The following is a 16,995-nucleotide window of genomic DNA, read 5'->3' as shown; positions in this document are numbered from 1 at the left end:
GGGGGCACTTCTGGGAACACAGCGAGGAGGTGGAGGAGAGGCCCTGGGGTGACAGCAGAGAGGACAGGGTAGGGTCCAGCTGTGGTGACAAGGCAAGGACTGTACTAGGAAGTGGGGGACAGCCTAGGGCAGAGAGGTCGGAGCCAGGATAGGGTGGGCGGGGCCAGGGATGGACGTCTTGGGGGCAGGGGTGGGCAGGGTTCTGTGGGCCAGAACGGGGGAGAGACATTGAAGGGGCTCCTGGCTTGGTTGGAGTCAGAGAGGGGAAAGAGGCAGAGGCCCCCATCCTGGCCAGGGCTGTCACACCCCACATCCCGGCAGCCAGGGGCCCCAGAGCAAGCTGGGAAATTGGACCTGCTTGGGGAGCCCTGGCCAGACCTGGCTCTGGCCACCTGCTGCCCAGAGGCCCCAACAAGTTGAGGCTGGTTGTCTGCTGGGTCCCCACCCCCTCCCGCTGGGCTCCTGCTACCAAACCGGTTCTCCTAGACGGCTACCCACCGATAGTCCTACCTCTTCCCTCACGGAGCTGCTCCCACAGGAGAGGACCCGGGAGGGAGGAGAGCCCGGGCCGAAGGGCCGCATCCCAGACACGCTTGAGAGCGTCCTCACTAGGTCACAAGACTCACTAAGCTCGGGGCCTACCCCGAGTCGGGCGCTGTGCCAGGTTTTTGCAGCACGAACCAGGCAGAGATCCCCGCCCAGTACATTTCCCCTCCTCCTCTGGGCTTTAGTTCACATGGCCTCTCTGCTGGGAAGCCTCCCGTGGCCCCCACCCGACCATCCTTCACACAGGGCTGGTACTTTCTGACCCCAGCCCTGAGTGCCCTGGGCTGTCAGGGGGCTATCTTGGTCAACACTGTGTCCCAGCATCTTCCAGTACAGGACTGGGCACAGAGGAGTGGGTTACTGATGGATGAATGAACGAATGAATGTTTTCTTCCCATTTTACAGATGAGTAACTCGAGGCCCCAAGAGGAGACGTCACCTGCCCGAGGGCACTTCTAGCACAGCCAGCATCAAACCAGGTCTGTGGGACTCCGGGGCCCGTGTATGGGACAGGGGAGCAGGACCCGGGGCCCCTCCTCCCTCAGACACTGCGAGGAGTACTCCTTATCACCAGAGTCACACACGTGGACAGGGCCCTCCCTCCGTGCCCGGCTCTGCTCCTGTGAACTCAGTTATTCCTCACAGCAGCCCTGTGAGGCGTGATCCGAGGCACAGAGAGGTCAAGTCACTTGCCCAAGGTCACACGTAGTAAGTGGCAGAGAGAGATTTGTGCTCTGGCCATTTGAGTCCCCTTCTCCTTGTCACCCCAGTCTCCCCTACAGCCCCTTGGGTTTTAAAACTGGCTTTCATTGAGCATTTATGCCTAGCCTGGTACTATCCTAAGTATTCACCCAAAGGCGGGTGTCTTTTGTCTGTTAGCATCCGCTGCACGGTAGAAGTTTCCCCACTGTGTGAACTCAGTTCTGTGAACCTCAGTCTCTTCATTTAGAAAGTGAGAGTGTTGCGTTGAGGCTTCTAGGGGTCGTGCATGGGAGGGGGATTGTGTAAGCAGCTGTTGAAAAAGTAACCAAAGGTGTGGGGGGCTGGCCCAGATTCCGGGCTGGGAAAGCAGAGGTGGCTGAGGCCAGGCCTTTAGGAATCGGTCACTGAGTACATGCTATGTGCCCGGCACAGTGCTGGGAATGGGGTAGGACACAGGGACACTGGGCAGGTGTGACCTGGCCCCTGGTACTGATATTCCAGTGCTGGTGGGGGTAGACACTGAGCTGGTAAACATGAGAACGAACAGCAGAATTTCCAGACGTTAAACATGTTCTGAAGCGATGTCGTGGAAGGCTCTGAGACCTGAAGGAGGGGAAGGAGGGAGTCATGTGTGGATACGAGGGAACAGTGTCCCACGAGGAGGGAACAGCCAGTGCAAAGGCGCTGAGGCTTGAAAACCAGTGTGAGCATGAGTGAGGGGGAGGTGAGAGCAGAGAGGTGACAGGGCAGGTTGTGTGGAGTGGGCCACCAGGAGGACTTGGCTGAGGGCTCAGAGCATGGGCAGGTGTCCGCAGGGTCCCTCGGGCTGCCTGTGGGGGACGGGAGGGCAGGGAGGAGACGAAGAGGGACAGGACCAGGGCGGGCAGGGCCGGAGCAGCAGAGAGGAATGGGTGGGTTCTGGTGAGTGGCCCCTTCCCGCAGGCCTGCTGATAGGAGCCCGAGTCCGCACCCTCGTGGTGCCCAGAGCCTCAGCACCATGTTTGGGAAGAAGAAGAAGCGGGTAGAAATCTCAGCGCCATCCAACTTTGAGCACCGCGTGCACACGGGCTTTGACCAGCACGAGCAGAAGTTCACGGGGCTGCCCCGCCAGTGGCAGAGCCTCATCGAGGAGTCGGCCCGCCGGCCCAAGCCCCTGGTGGACCCCGCCTGCATCACCTCCATCCAGCCCGGGGCCCCCAAGGTAGGCCAGCGCTCACCACCGCCCCTCCTGCCCCCACCCCTACCCCACACGGCGCCCCTGGCCCTTAACCCCACGCTTGGTCCTGCGGCCAGCACCTCCTCGCTGACCGCCAGACACACACCCCCCAACCGTCCACCCTGCGCCTCGCCCCCAGCGCTGGCGTTTCACCCCTCCACCCGCTGATCCCTCCCCTTGCCTCTCAACACCAACCGCTACCTTGCCCCCTGCAGCAGCCCCCCACGCCTCCCAGTACTGCTTCTTTCCCTGGGCTCCACGCCCCTGTCCCCAGTACCAGAAACTTGTCCTGGGGCAACGGACAGACCCCCCACCACCACCACCATGGTCCGACTAGGCTCAGAGGAGCTGCTGACCCAGCCCCGCAGTCCTGGACAGCATCTCAGGGGACGCCTGTGCAGCCGGGAGGGCTACGGAGGAGTCCCTGTGCCGAAAGGAGAGGAGCCCCGACATTTAGGGGAGAAAGGCTTGGGGGTCTTTCAATTTGAGGCTTTTTTCCCCTGCCATCTTGAGCAAAAGGGTGGAGTTGATCTTTTTCCAAGGCCCGCACTCTTACCACCCTGTCTGTGGGGTCCGGGCGCCCAGGCGTGGCCTGCAGGGAGGCTGGCCAGGTGACAGGTGTGAGCCTGCCCAGCCCGGGAAGCTGGCCTCGGAGCGTGGACTTCACCCCACGGGCAGTGGGAACCCGGAAGGGCCAGGGGCACAGCCAGGGTCGTTCTAGGGGGCAGAGACGGGTGTGCCCAGCAGTGGCCCGGCGCCTGGGGGCAGGCCTGCAGCTGACTCACCCTCCCCTGGTGCCTAGCCCCTGCCTGACGGGAGGACGCCCTTAGTGATCCGCGTGGCGGGTGTAGACACAAGGGCAGGCGCTCAGCAGGAGGACCAGGAGATCTATCCGGTGGCCCGCGAGGCGTCGGGGCATCACATGCGGGCCTTTGGAATACTTCGTAGTCTTTGCCACCGCTTAAAGCAGCCGGGGCCTCACGTGTAGATCTTTGTTTCTGGCTCTCCCGGGCCCCACCCAGCCCCCCTCATTCCCTCCCCTGGCTGGCTCCGGGGCCGCGGGAGCGCTGGCTGTGGCCTCCCTGAGGGACCTCCTAAAATCTAGCTCCAGCTCAGCCCACCGTGAACCCTGCCCGGAGGACGAGGTGCCTCATTGTAATTCGCACAAAGGTGCCACATGGGCTGCTGTTGGCTGGGAACCTCCCTGGTCCCCGCAGGCCCTCCCCCAGCCCACAGGGACTTAGCCTCTTAACCCAGCAGCAGAGTGAGCGGGTATCTACCTTCTTCACTGGGCTCCTAGGCGGGCCCGGGGGAGGTGGGCGCAGGGGTGCTGCGGCCTGTGCGTGGCTTTGGTGGCATCGGTGTTTTCTGCACAGTCGAGGCAGCTCTGGCTTGAGGCTGTCTGGCAGCCCTGGGCCCGCATCCCCGCCCAGCAGTGACCGATAGCAGAGGGATGGGGGTGCGTACTCTCTGCTTCCCGCAGCCGCCCCCCCCCCCCCGGTTCAGCCAGTGTTTACTGAGCACTCTTCTGCATGCGTCCCAGACCCCATTCTGGGTGTCTAGACGTGCTGGGCCAGGAAGGCAGGGGAGGACGGTGGCTGTGCTGTGCAGTGGCCACCTTCGTGAGTGTTGCCCTAGGGGTATAGGCGATGGACCGCTCATGAGTGCTGCGCATCTGCTGGCTTGGAGTGCTCTAGAGACAAAAATGCAGGGAACGGGAGCAGGGAGAGTTGGGCCTGGCATTTTAGACTGGTCAGCAAAGGCTTCCCTCTGAGACCCTGTGGAAGGAGCCACAGGCATACTTGGGGGAAGATGTTCTAGGAAGAGCTGACAGCCAGTGCAAAGGTCCTGAGGTGGGAGTGTGCCTGGTATGTCTGAGGGAGGCCTGTGTTCCTGGAGCTGAATGGGGGCTGGGGGAATCCTGGAGGCCTTGACTCAATACTCGAGGGGAGAGGCGGCCGGGGCCCAGAGGGTGGTGGATGTGGCAGGTGAGGCGTGGATGGGACACACTCGGTCCACCGAGCCCCCACGGGAATTCGCATTTGCCCCTGTTGCTCCTGGGTACTTCTGCCCTGCGCTTCGGGCCCAGCCCTTCCTGACTGTCCCTGTCCTCCACCCTCGGCTTCCAGGGAACCCAAGAGCGTGGTGGTGGGGCTGACAGCCCTCGCGGGCCGCAGGGGAGGTGCAGGTCAGAGCCATGCCCTGGCCCCAGCATCCTGTAATTGTCGGCTCTCCGGGGCTGATTACGGGCTGGCGTGGGCTGTGCACTCCATCCTCCGCTGGCCCACAGGGCAGAGGCCCGCTCCTGGCGTGCAGAGTCAGAGAAAGACAGGGAGTGCTTCTCGGGGGCCCCGCCAGCCCAGGGGCGACAGCCTGCCCTGCGGGAGGTTCATCCTCCAACTCTCCTCCTGCGATGGATGGACAGACAGACAACTCAGTGGTGTGGGAGGGACTGCAGGGGCCTCCCCCACCCGCCCGGCCCCATCATCACCCCATGGCATTTCTTCATTCCGTCTCTGTCTTGTCTCTGTGTGTGTGTTGTGTTGTGCCGCCCTCGTGTGTCGGATCCACGTCCCGTGTCCTCCTCTTCCTTGCCCGGCCCCCGTCCCGCCATTGCCCTGGACCCCAGACCATCGTGCGGGGCAGCAAAGGCGCCAAGGATGGGGCCCTCACGCTGCTGCTCGACGAGTTCGAGAACATGTCGGTGACGCGCTCCAACTCCCTGCGGAGAGACAGCCCGCCGCCACCGGCCCGAGCCCGCCAGGAAAACGGGATGCCCGCAGAGCCGGCCCGCGCGGCCAGAGGGGCCCCAGAGAAGGCGGGCGGCCAAGGCCGGGGCGCCAGTCGCAGCGAGGCTGGCGGCAGCAGTGGTGACAGGCGGCGGGTGGGGCCAGAGAAGAGGCCCAAGCCTTCCAGGGAGGGCTCGGGGGGACCCCAGGAGTCCTCCCGGGATAAACGCCCCCTCTCCGGGCCTGACGTCGGCACCCCCCAACCTGCCGGGCTGGCCAGTGGGGCAAAAGTGGCAGCTGGCCGGCCCTTTAACACGTACCCGAGGGCTGATACGGACCACCCGTCCCGGGGCGCCCAGGTAACCAATCCCCTGCCCCAGGACCCCCCGCCATCCCTTTCTCCAAAGCTTCCCTTGTTCCCCTCACCCGCCGGCCCCACCCTGTGCCCAGCCCACTGTCCATCTCCATCCTGACCGCCGTGTGTCTGTCCCACAGCCAGGGCCCCTGTCCTGCTCAGGGAGCAGAGCTGGCCCCTGGCCCCTCCACTCACAGCCGCCTCTCTTTTCTGTTGCAGGGGGAGCCTTACAACCTGGCCCCCAACGGGCCGTCGGCAGGGTCTCGGGCTGTCCCCCAGTCCTCCTCCTCCTCCAGGCCTCCCACCCGAGCCCGTGGACCTCCCAGCCCAGGAGTGCTGGGCCCCCACGCCTCCGAGCCCCAGCTGGCCCCCCCGGCCCGCCCTGTCGCAGCCCCCACCGCCCCCGCTGCCCCCGGGCCCCCCGGGCCCCGCTCGCCACAGCGGGAGCCACAGCGAGTGTCCCACGAGCAGTTCCGGGCCGCCCTGCAGCTGGTGGTGGACCCCGGCGACCCTCGCTCCTACCTGGACAACTTCATCAAGATCGGCGAGGGCTCCACGGGCATCGTGTGCATCGCCACCGTGCGCAGCTCGGGCAGGCTGGTGGCCGTCAAGAAGATGGATCTGCGCAAGCAGCAGAGGCGCGAGCTGCTCTTCAACGAGGTGGGCCTCGGGCCGCCTCCTGTCCCTCCTGTCCCCGCCGTCACCCTCCTCCTGGTGTCCTCCACCAGTGGGTTTCGAGGCTCATTCTGGGCCAACCCCTGTAGGGGTGGGGATGGGAGAGGGCCATCCAGAGCTAGGGTTCCCTGGGGCTGGGTTCTGGGCCTGTCTCCTCTCCTTACTCCTCACACCTACCCGGGCTGTCACCTCTCCGCCCCCCTGCACCCCCACTGCATCCTTGTTCCTTGCCTCTCCTGAGCCCCAGGTCACTCCCACCCTCCCAAACTGGCCCCCAGCCCCTCCCCCACCCTGCCCCTTCCCTGGCCCGTCCCCATCTCCCAGCTGCCCCTGCGCAGCCCTATCTTCTCCTCACCTCTGCCCGCCTCCCCCCTTGGGCACCCCCAGGCACCCCCACACGGCGGCTGAAGGGCTCTTTCAGACATGTGCACCTGTCCCGCGGCCCCCCCTTTTACTGACCCCTGCAGTCCCACCTCCCCACCACTCAGTGTCCTCAGGATAAAAGTCTGGCCTCTTTGCCCAAGTCTAAACTCTGGCTTTTGCCTCCTGGTCTCAGTACTCCTTGGCTGTCCCCATGACCCTTCCCCCGGCCCCCCAACATTACAGGCCTCCAGCTGCACCGGGAGCTGCTCAGCGGGACCCTTGCACGCGGCGTGTTCCCACCTTCCCCCCGGCTTTGCCTTGTTAGGCCTTCTGCCCCTGCAGTCCATCCCCCCAGCCTCTTATTCTGACCTCGGCCGATAACCTGCTTGTCCTGAGGTCTCTCCCCTGTGCGTAGGTGTTCTTCTCCCGAGTCCCTATCCCAGCACCAGCCTGGTCCTCAGGGCCACTCAGACACCAGCTCAGGGCTGGTCAGGGAGCAGGATCCAAACATGGGATGGGGGCGGAGCTCACCCCCACCGTGCAGGCATCGGGCCCCGAACCGCCCTTGGGGTCTGTTGGCTTTGGCACTGGGGTGGGCGGTCCAGGATGACCCTGGTGAGTGGGAGCAACCTGCGGGACTGGGCCTGCGGTGGGACCCCAGCCCGGGCGGGACGGGGAGGCAGGAGGGCGGCCCACCCGCTGACCCAGCCCGGTGCCCAGGTGGTGATCATGCGTGACTACCAGCACGAGAACGTGGTGGAGATGTACAACAGCTACCTGGTCGGGGATGAGCTCTGGGTGGTGATGGAGTTCCTGGAGGGCGGCGCCCTCACCGACATCGTCACCCACACCAGGTACCACCACATGGCCGGGCCCCAGCGGGCACCCAGCCTGCTGCCTCCCTGGGCTCTCCGGAGGGGGGAGCTGCATCCCCTCGGGCCTGTCCCACGACAGGAGGAAGTCCCCTCAGACTCTCTGGGGTGGTGCCGTGTCTGGGGCCAGGAGGGCCGTGTCCCCCTCAAACCCCCGGGCGGGGCCCTGTCTGCCCCTGTCGCTGACCCCCTTCCCGCGCAGGATGAACGAGGAGCAGATCGCCGCTGTGTGCCTGGCCGTGCTGCAGGCCTTGTCTGTGCTCCACGCGCAGGGCGTCATCCACCGCGACATCAAGAGTGACTCCATCCTGCTCACCCACGACGGCAGGGTGAGGAGCAGGGTGGCTTAGGCTCCCCCTCCCTCTCCCCAGCTCTCCTCTGCTCTTAGGGTGTCTCTGGCCCCAGGTTCGGTGGCTGGAGGAGCAGTAAGTTTGTTTGCTCCTCAAGCGACAGTCCAGAGTTGGGTCTGGGTCAATGGGGGCCTCTGTTCATGCGACACTGGGGGGCCTGGACTGGGGAGGCTCTGCCTTCAGCAAGGGATGCTGGGAACTATAGCGTCACACTGGGCCCAGAGAGGGCGGAGGGGCCTCTGGGTGGCCGACCCCAGCCCTCGGCCATATGCCTCCTCCTCCACTGAGAGACTGTCCCTAGCCGAGCACCCAGAGGTGGGCCGTCAACCACGGCCCTGTCTCCCATCTTCTGGACCGAGGCTCCGAATCTAAGGTCTGTGGAGGAGCCTCCCCAGTGACCAGAGCCTGTCTTTATATTTTAAGAGTAGACGTGATTTTCAGCGGGAGAGGGTCCTCGACTTGCACCGAAATCTGCCCTCCCCCAGGAAGGCTAAGCCCTTCAGTAGGGGTAGGGATGGCAAGTTTCACTGGCAGTCTCCTTTGAAATCCACCAACTCCTAAAGCCGTCTACACATGTGTTTGGAGGACCTCTGGGCGCCTGAAATTGTGTGCACACCATGTGCGTATGTCTCCTGGGGGGTGAGAGGATCCATACATCTCCCCAAGAATCTGGAAGGGGCCCATGGCTCCACAACGGTGGGATTCTGTGGCTCTGGGCACGTGGTCGTTGTCGAGTGGGCCGCACCCCTCAGGCCCTCCTGGGCAGGGCTGCGCCCCTCTCATCTGAAGATGTGCTCCCTCCAGGGACCCTGGGCATGGGCTTTGGGGTGATCTGAGCCCCCAGGAAGCATTTGTTGCCTGTAGGGCTTGGGCCACTCCCCCCAGGAGCCCCAGGGCAGACCCTGTCAGGAAGGCAGCCATGTGATCCTGGGGAGGGTCACACTTGAGGGCCCCCTGCTGGCAGATGGTGGGGCTGCCCAGTGGTCTGGCTCCAACCTCTAGACGGCAGGTGGACGGACCCTGCTCACTCTCCCACCTCAGCCCCTCTGACCCCCCGCTGGCCATGCCCTGTTACAGGTGAAGCTGTCAGACTTTGGGTTCTGTGCCCAGGTGAGCAAAGAGGTACCACGGAGGAAGTCACTGGTCGGCACGCCCTACTGGATGGCCCCAGAGCTCATCTCTCGCCTCCCCTATGGGCCAGAGGTAAGCCGGAGGTGGCCGGGCTGTCCGGCTGTCAGCCCTGGCTATGGCGTGACCATCTGAAACAGCTGCAGTGCTGGGGGCCGGGTGGGGCTCGGTCTGGGAAATGGGTCACCAGGGATGAGCTTTGGGAAACGAGGTAGGTACGCGCGCATTCATCCCTGATTGGATGCTTGTTCGGAGCCACACCCAGGGCTGTGAGTCACAAAACCAGCTCAGAGTTAGCGGAACATGAAAGGTCTGGGTCCCAAGGACTGTGAAGTTGAGGATGGGGACAGTCTTCTGGCCCAGCCATCCATGCACACTGTTCCCCCCAGCTCCGACTTCTTCAGTGTGTCCTCAGGCAGCCGGGCACTCCCCTTGTCGGAGCAGAGATGGCCCAGTACCCCTAAGTGTCCCAGTCCCCCGCTCCCCTCCCCGGAGTGCCCCTCCCCGGAGTGCCGCTGTTTTCCTTAATCTTAGGCTTGGTTCTGATTGGCCCAGCCTAGGTCACGTGCCTGTTCCGGAACCAACTACTATGTCCCAGCTGAGCTGGTTCCGCCCCCTGCAGGTGGGAGGGAGGGCTGTTCCTGGTGGAGACCTGGGCGTGGTTAGCGGGAATAAGGGAGGGGTGCGGCGTGCGCAGAACTTTAAGTGTGTGGGTCTGGCAAGGTGGGTGCCGGAGCGGGTGTTCAGGACCCCAGTCACAAAGAGGCAAAGGCACAAGCTGGGCCCCCCGCACAGCTCAGCCCTGCTGTCCCTTCCCCACTGCAGGTGGACATCTGGTCTCTGGGGGTGATGGTGATCGAGATGGTGGACGGGGAGCCCCCCTACTTCAACGAGCCACCCCTCAAAGCCATGAAGATGATTCGGGACAACCTGCCACCTCGACTGAAAAACCTGCACAAGGTGGGCCCCGCCCGGCAGGCGGTGGATAAGGGAGAGGACGCTCGCTCCGTGTTGGATTCCCCACCCCCGTGGGGCCCCTGAGCCTAGCCGGCCGTCCTACGGTGGTTGTGCTGAACACACAACAGCATAGCCGGGGCCAGGAGAGGAGCCTTCCTGGTAAGGGAGGGGTGCCCCCGGGGCCCAGCTGCCGTTGCCTCCTTACAAATCTTAAAAAATGCAGAAGAAAGGATCCCCTGGGTGGATTTGTTGCTTCCCCTGGGGCTGAGCTCTGGACACACAGGATCCCATGGCCCCCTCCCTGGGCAGCGGACGTTGTCATCCCATTTGACAGAGCACACCGAGGCCCAATGGCCTGGGAGCAGTGGAGGTGGCATTCAGACCCCCTGACGGCCTCCCCTTCCTCCTTCCTCCCGACAGGTGTCCCCGTCCCTGAAGGGCTTCCTGGACCGCCTGCTGGTGCGCGACCCGGCCCAGCGTGCCACGGCGGCCGAGCTGCTGAAGCACCCGTTCCTGGCCAAAGCGGGCCCACCCGCCAGCATCGTGCCCCTTATGCGCCAGCACCGCACCAGATGAGGCCCCGCGCCCTGTCCCTGAACCAAAGAGCCCCCGGGGTCACCCCCCACCCTGCCGCAGGCCAGTAGGGGGCCGGCCCCCACTCCTCAGCCCGGGAGACACTCCATGTGGCACCGCCCTTCTTGCTGGGGGTGGGGGGTGCAGGACCCTACTACTGAACTCCAGTTTTGATTTTGTGACTTTTACAAAAACACAAGGACTCGTGGGGGCACGTGAGGGTCCCGGAACCCCCAGCTTTGGGGACGGGCCCCCCGTGTGTCTTCCTGTCTCCAGGAAGGATGGGCAGCCCCCCATCACTGGAAATCATCTGCAGTGGGGGCTGCGGTGGGTGGAGAGAACACTACAAAAGGTGTGTGTGTGTCTGCGTGCGTGTGTGTGCATGCACGCAGGTGTGCATGTGTGTGCGCGTGTGCATGTGCAGAAGGTCCACCCGCTCTGTCCTCCAGCCTGTGACTGGGCGTCTCAGAGACCTTGCCTAACATACAGCCCCCTGTCCCCCCCCCTGAGCCATTGCGGGGGGCGATCATGAATGTCTGAAGAGTGGCCTTTTCCCCAAGTCCCGCACCCCCTTTCTGTGGCTGGATGGGGAGACAGGGGTCAGGGCCTCCCGCCCGTCCCCAGCCTCTGCAGAGGACGACTACTGCGCCTGGACAGCCTCCTCTTTTCTAGAAGTCTATTTATATTGTCATTTTATAACACTCTGGCCCCTGCCCCGACTCGGGACGGATGGTCCCTGCCCGGCGGGGCGGCACCAGGGACAGAACCACCACTTGAAGAATCAGGTTCCTGTTCCCTTGGAGCAGCCCCACCCTCCCCTCCCTCAAGTTAGTTTTACAATTAAAATGTTCTCTTGTTTTGGGTGTGTGCGCGCATGCTCCATGTGTGGAGAGCCCCGCCCCCGTCCAGGCAGCTTGGTGGGGATTGCGGGGAGGGGTTAGGGTGGAGAGAGGCCAGCCTCCCCTGGAAGGTTGAAGCAGCCAGTAGGGGCACGGATTCGCTCACCCCCTGGCCTGCTAACAGCCAGTTTATCGGAGTCCATGAGCCACTGTGACCGGTTTGCCAAATCTGGGATTTGCTGGAAACTTGTTTTAAAGGTAGTTTGTCTTGAGCATGTTCAGTGGGCAGAGATGATCCATGATGAGTTTGTGGTACAGCAAGTTGGCCATTCAGAAAGTTGATCGGTTGGGAGGTGGGCTTTTGAGGAATTGGCAAAGGCAGGCGGCTGTCGAGTGGCCGGCTCTAAGGATGCTCCGTTGGCCGAAGCCTTCCCTCTAAGTTGGGGTCCGGGGAGGCTGAGCCTGGGTCTCCACAAGGGAGAAAGCAACTGGCTGACATCAGAATGACCGCGCTGCCTCTTTGTACCTACCGGTCACTGACAGCCCTGGCGGGTGCTGGGCTTCAACTGCGTGAGTCCTCCCCGGGGCCCAGGAGGGGGCGGGAAGCAGCAGAGTGAGGAGCGAGCGCCATCGCCATAGGCACCAGGGACCTCAGCCTGGTGTGTGGGCAGGAAGTATGTAGAGAGTCCGGCTTGAGCCACACTTCCCGCTCCCCACGGTCACATGACACCCCCCCCCCCCACTTCCTCAGAGCATACCTCTCCCCAAGCCCTGAGCTCCCAGAGGATGGGGCACCGAGGATGGGGCACCGTGTCTGTGACCGGGGCTGGCCAGGAACACGCACTGAGGCTAGATGGGGACTCAGATCGAATCATACCAAGGGCAGCAGCTGTTGCTGTGTGTGAATGTGTTGGAGCCAGGGTGGAGCTGTCGCGTCCCTGGGCAGAGCCAAAGTTGGCATAAGGAGGAATGGAAAACCGGAAAAGTCCAAAGCGACACACCCACCCCCATCCCCCGCCAAACACACACCAAAGAAAAAGCTTGGAGTGTAAATGCTTTTACAAAGGATGTCTACCAGACTTGGAAGGATCAGGTAATGCCTACCTGGTACAATTTGTTCCAGAAAATAGAAAAAGGATAGAAACCCCACTCATTTTAGGAGGCTGGTGAGCCTGTGATCCCCAAACCAGCTCAGGACGGTGAACAGCGCCCCTCCCGCTCGCAGCCTGAGTGCCTCGTTCCCTGGGGCCCCAGGGCCACTGCAGGAAGAGCCACTGCAGGTGAAGGACCGGAAGCCCCTCCTACGGTCGTCATTACGGGGTGGAGGCGATTCAGCTGTGATTGTCACCCTCAGTCGCCATCACTGCAGTTTAAAAACGGTTTTGGGTGGCCTGAGGGTGCCTCTGCAGGCCCCGTAGAAGGGGTTCCTGCGCCACCAAACGCCTCTAGTTGTTTCAAACAGGACATTTAATACAGGGGGTGGTTACAAACGTGTTGGGAAGTCTGGGGGGCCAACAGGGACAGTAACCTGGCCACGCGTGGGGCTGAAGGAACAGAAGGGCTGGGTGGCACCACCAGAACCCCCGGGGGGGGGTCCCCCATCTGCTGCTGGGGGAACAGAGGTTCTTCCAGCTCCCCCCCGCCAGTACCAGTGCCTCTTGCAGGTAGGACCCTACTGCCCCCAGCTGGCAAGGGGGTCCATGCAAGTTAGTTCTTCAGGCTTCCAGCAGAACAAGGGAGCACTCAAGGCGGGTGTGGCACAGCAGCAGCCCACTGACCAGACCTGGTGTGACACGTGCAGTGTTACCTCGGCTCCAGCAGGGGGTGCTGTGCTCTAAACTGCAAAGGCCTGGGAGGGTAAGTCAGGATGTATTAGCCTGTAGGTCAAAGGCAAGTTTACAGAGACCCAAAATGAGTGAGTGAAACAAGTCAGACCAGTGGTTCTCCCCAGTGTGGTTCCTGGACCAGCAGCATCCCTGGGAACTTGCTGGGAATGCAGATTCCCAGGTCACGCCCCAGGCTGAACATGGTCCAGAGGAGGACGGTGGAGGTGGGCACTCCCCTTTAAGGAGGTGATCAGAGGTTGCACCATCGTCTCATTGGCCAGAGTTTAGTCACGTGGCTTCCCCCGGTGGCAAAGGAGGCTGGGAAATGTAGTCTTTATTCAGGGCTGCTGTGTGTCTGGCTTAAAATTGTATTATTGTAGAACTGTGATTCTCCACCTCTGCTGTTCACCAGACTCGCTGGGCTTCTCCGGAGAACCCAGAGGCAGACCCAAGTGTATTCAGGACCTTAATATATGATAAGGATGGCCCCCCAAAGCAATGAGGGAAGAAGAGATTGCTTAATAATAGTGTTGGGGAAATTGGTTCATTTTATGGAGATAAAAGAAAACTGAATCCGTACCTAACACCACAACCAAACCCTTAATCTGTGCTATCCAGAACGGTAGCCACTAACCACGTGTGGCAATTAATTTTAAATTAATGAAATAAAGTGAAGCATTCAGTGCTGTGGCTGCACTAGCCATATTTGACATCCTCAATTGCCACTTTTAACCAGCGGCTACTAATTAGACAGCATAGATCTGAAAGCTTAAAATCATCTGAGTTCTATTGGTCAAGGTTTCTCTGATGGATTCAACATCCTCTGAAAAACCATAAAGGTGACGAAGGAAAATACTTGATGACCGGGAGCAGAGAAGAAGTTCTTAAAACTCCCTCCATTGGAACAAATTGTAAAAATAATAATAATAATAATTAATTTGACTGTGTTAAAATTTATTTTATTTATTTTTTTATTTTTATTTATTTCTAGGAGAGAGAGAGACAGTGTGAGCAGGGGAGGGTCAGAGAGAGAGGGAGATACAGACTCTGAAACAGGCTCCAGGCTCTGAGCTGGCAGTCAGCACAGAGCCCGACGCGGGGCTCGAACCCACGAACCGCGAGATCATGACCTAAGCGAAAGTCGGATGCTTAACCGACTAAGCCAGGTGCCCCAGACTATGTTAAAATTTAAAGCTTCTGTTCAAGGAAAGACATCATGGGCAAATGTAATAGGTTTCAGAATGGGAAGAAATATTTGCGAAGTCTAACACGGAGAAGATTTGTGTGTGGGTATGTGTGAGAGAGAGAGAGAACAAGCAAGCAGGTCAGAGAGAGAGAGAGAGAGAGAGAGAGAGAGAATCCCAAGCAGGCTCCATGCTGTGTGTGGAGCCCAACATGGGTCTCTATCCCATGACCCTGGGATCACGATCTGAGCTGAAGTCAAGAGATGCTCAACTGACTGAGCCACCCAGGTGCCCCAAGATTTTTTTTTTAATGAGAAAAAGAGTGGCCCAAATAGAAAAATGGGCAAAGAGTATAAACAGGCAACTTACAGAAGAAAAAGAACCCAAAAGACCAACCAGGGTGTGTATGAGGGCACAAACTCAGTGGTAATCGGAGGAAGGCAAATTTCAACAAAAAGCTGTCACACGTCTGGTAAAAATCAGTGTGTGGTTTAGACAAGTGAAGTATTGCACATGCGCATCTCCCAATAATTCCGCTCCTGGGTGACTTTCCAAAGAAATCATGGGACCGGGAGGGAGTGAACACAAGGGTGCTCCCTGCCTCAGTGCTTGTGGGGCAGGAGCGGGAGACAGCCTGGGTGTCCATCCGAGGGCAACGAGTGGTAAACACCGGCTGCACGCCAAGGACTCCTGTGCCGTGCTAAGGAGCCAGGGACCGGTGTGCCCGTGGAAAGGGGGAGCCAGCCCAGCAACAGAAAAAGTAAAATTAAGATCTATGTACCAGGCTACGTGTGTTGATTACAAATTATGGACATAAAACACTAATATTCATTTTTCAAAATAAAAAAGAGAGAGAGAGAGAGACTCATTTACATAATAGAATGGCTCCCAGTGGGGAAGAAGGGGGAGGAAGAGGGAACAAAGAGGAAGAATAAATGAACAAGAGAGGGGTTTGGGGACGAATAAAGACCTTGACGGTCATGCTGAAGGTCTGTCCTATGAACAAAGGGCAGCCCCCTTTGGTGTGGCCTGGGACCTGGTCATGGGTATTCAAATGAAAATTATCCAGGTGATTGTGTGTGTGTGTGTGTGTGTGTGTGTGTGTGTATTTTTGAGAGAGAGAGAGTGCAAGAGAGAGGGGGACAGAGGATCCAAACCAGGCTCCACACTGACAACACAGAGCCTGAAGCGGGGCTTGAACCCATGAACCGTGAGATCATGACCTGAGCCAAAGTTGGACGCTCAGTCGAGTAAGCCACCCAGGCGCCCCTATGCAGGTGGTTCCAACGTGGTTGTGGGGACAGTCCAGCACTTTGTCCACCACGGTGTCACTGTTGGACCCAAACCACGTGCCTGCCTTCTGCCAACACCCCACAGCTTACGAAGAGGGGCCCAGAGAAGCATCTCATGCTGTCCCCCATTTCACAGATGTGGAATCCTGTCCACAGAGGGTAAGGCCCTGCCCCAGGTCCCGTGGCCTAGGAGGGCCAAGCCTGATGTCTCAGGTCCCTCGCTGGCTTCTGTGCCAGGCCCCGCGCTAGGCAGTGGGGCTGCAAGATTGAGCAGGACACCCATGGTCCAAGAGGCTCAGCCTCCGAGCCCCAGGGCCAGGCCAGTAACACCAGGGAGCAGGAAAGCAGGGAGGTGGGGGGAGCACACTCCCCCCCCCCGAAGAGCAGTCACTTCTCAGGTCACTGTGACCTTGTGGGAGTTTGGCCTCACGATGCCGAATGTTCTGATGTTCCTTGAGAAATCCCCATTTTCATGTGAAAGTTCTTCAATCTTAAAAGGTAGGCAAAACACGGCACCTGGAACAATATCTCGTGGGCCAAACAAAGTCAAGGTCATAGCTAACGTTCAACAAAAACTAAGTGTCCAGGGCCTCGCCGAGCTCCGAGTTTAGCTCTTTGAACCTGACAGTGTGTTGAAAGGCGCCCCTTGCCGCCTCCCGAAGATACATCCACGTGGGGCCTCTCAATCCCACCTTCTGTGGGAAAAGGGCCCTTGCAGGTGTGATTAAGGGTTTTGAGACGAGATCACCCTGGTTTATGTGGCTGGGGCCTGCACCCAGTGACAATGTCCTGTCCTCAGAAAAGCAGAGGGAGGTTTGCGATGCCCAGAGAAGGCATGTGAAGTCAGGCGGACCCGGGAGGGCTGTAGTGTGAACAGCACCGGAGAAGATTCTCCCCGGCGAGCCTCAGAGGGGGCAAGACCCTGCCGACGCCTTGATTTAGGACTTTGGCTTCCAGGCCTGGAAACCGCACCTTTCTGCTGGTTGAAGCCACCAAGTCTGCGGTGATTCCATCATGGCACTCTAGGAAGCTAATACAGCCCTCCCGGAAGTGGCCGAAGTCACCAGCCTGAGGTCACACAGCCAGAAGGTGGAAGAGGCGGGATGTGAACTTAAGCACAGGGTCTGGAAGCCTCTGCACATCATGGCCGCATCACAGCCTCCTGGACTGGGCAGGACTCCCTTCGCTGCTGCACCTGAGGGACCACAGGACCCAAAAGGAGGGTGTCAACTTCTGTCTCCCCAGGGGGGTGGGGGGCTGGGGGTGGCCAGTCAACTGGACTAAAGGCCGGGCCCCAAAAAGAAGGCTCAGGGGACAGATGGCTATTCAGAAGCGTCAGGGCTGAGGGGTGTTGGGGCTGAGAGTGAGTCTGGACGGCAAACAGGGTC

General features: G+C 60.5%; 1 protein-coding gene across 4 annotated transcripts in view; it reads left to right on the top strand.

The window, feature by feature from the left end:
• Nucleotides 1-11,325, top strand: part of PAK4 (p21 (RAC1) activated kinase 4) — a 53,037-nt gene extending 41,712 nt beyond the window's left edge. For all 4 annotated transcript variants that reach the window (XM_039248703.1, XM_039248699.1, XM_039248721.1 and 1 more), the window contains exons 2-10: nt 952-1,025; nt 2,191-2,449; nt 5,094-5,552; nt 5,768-6,208; nt 7,307-7,440; nt 7,661-7,787; nt 8,886-9,011; nt 9,762-9,896; nt 10,314-11,325. In XM_039248703.1, coding sequence (XP_039104634.1) covers nt 2,246-2,449; nt 5,094-5,552; nt 5,768-6,208; nt 7,307-7,440; nt 7,661-7,787; nt 8,886-9,011; nt 9,762-9,896; nt 10,314-10,469 — 1,782 coding nt within the window. In that variant the 5' untranslated portion in view covers nt 952-1,025; nt 2,191-2,245 and the 3' untranslated portion in view covers nt 10,470-11,325. The remainder of the gene's footprint in view (nt 1-951; nt 1,026-2,190; nt 2,450-5,093; nt 5,553-5,767; nt 6,209-7,306; nt 7,441-7,660; nt 7,788-8,885; nt 9,012-9,761; nt 9,897-10,313) is intronic.
• The last annotated feature ends 5,670 nt before the right edge of the window (nt 11,326-16,995 follow it).

This window comes from Hyaena hyaena, unplaced genomic scaffold (assembly GCF_003009895.1).
Source record: "Hyaena hyaena isolate Hyena2069 unplaced genomic scaffold, ASM300989v1 scaffold_9, whole genome shotgun sequence".
Lineage (NCBI taxonomy): Eukaryota > Metazoa > Chordata > Mammalia > Carnivora > Hyaenidae > Hyaena > Hyaena hyaena.
The sequence above is the reverse complement of the archived record's forward strand: the minus strand, read 5'-3'. Positions and strand labels throughout refer to the sequence as shown.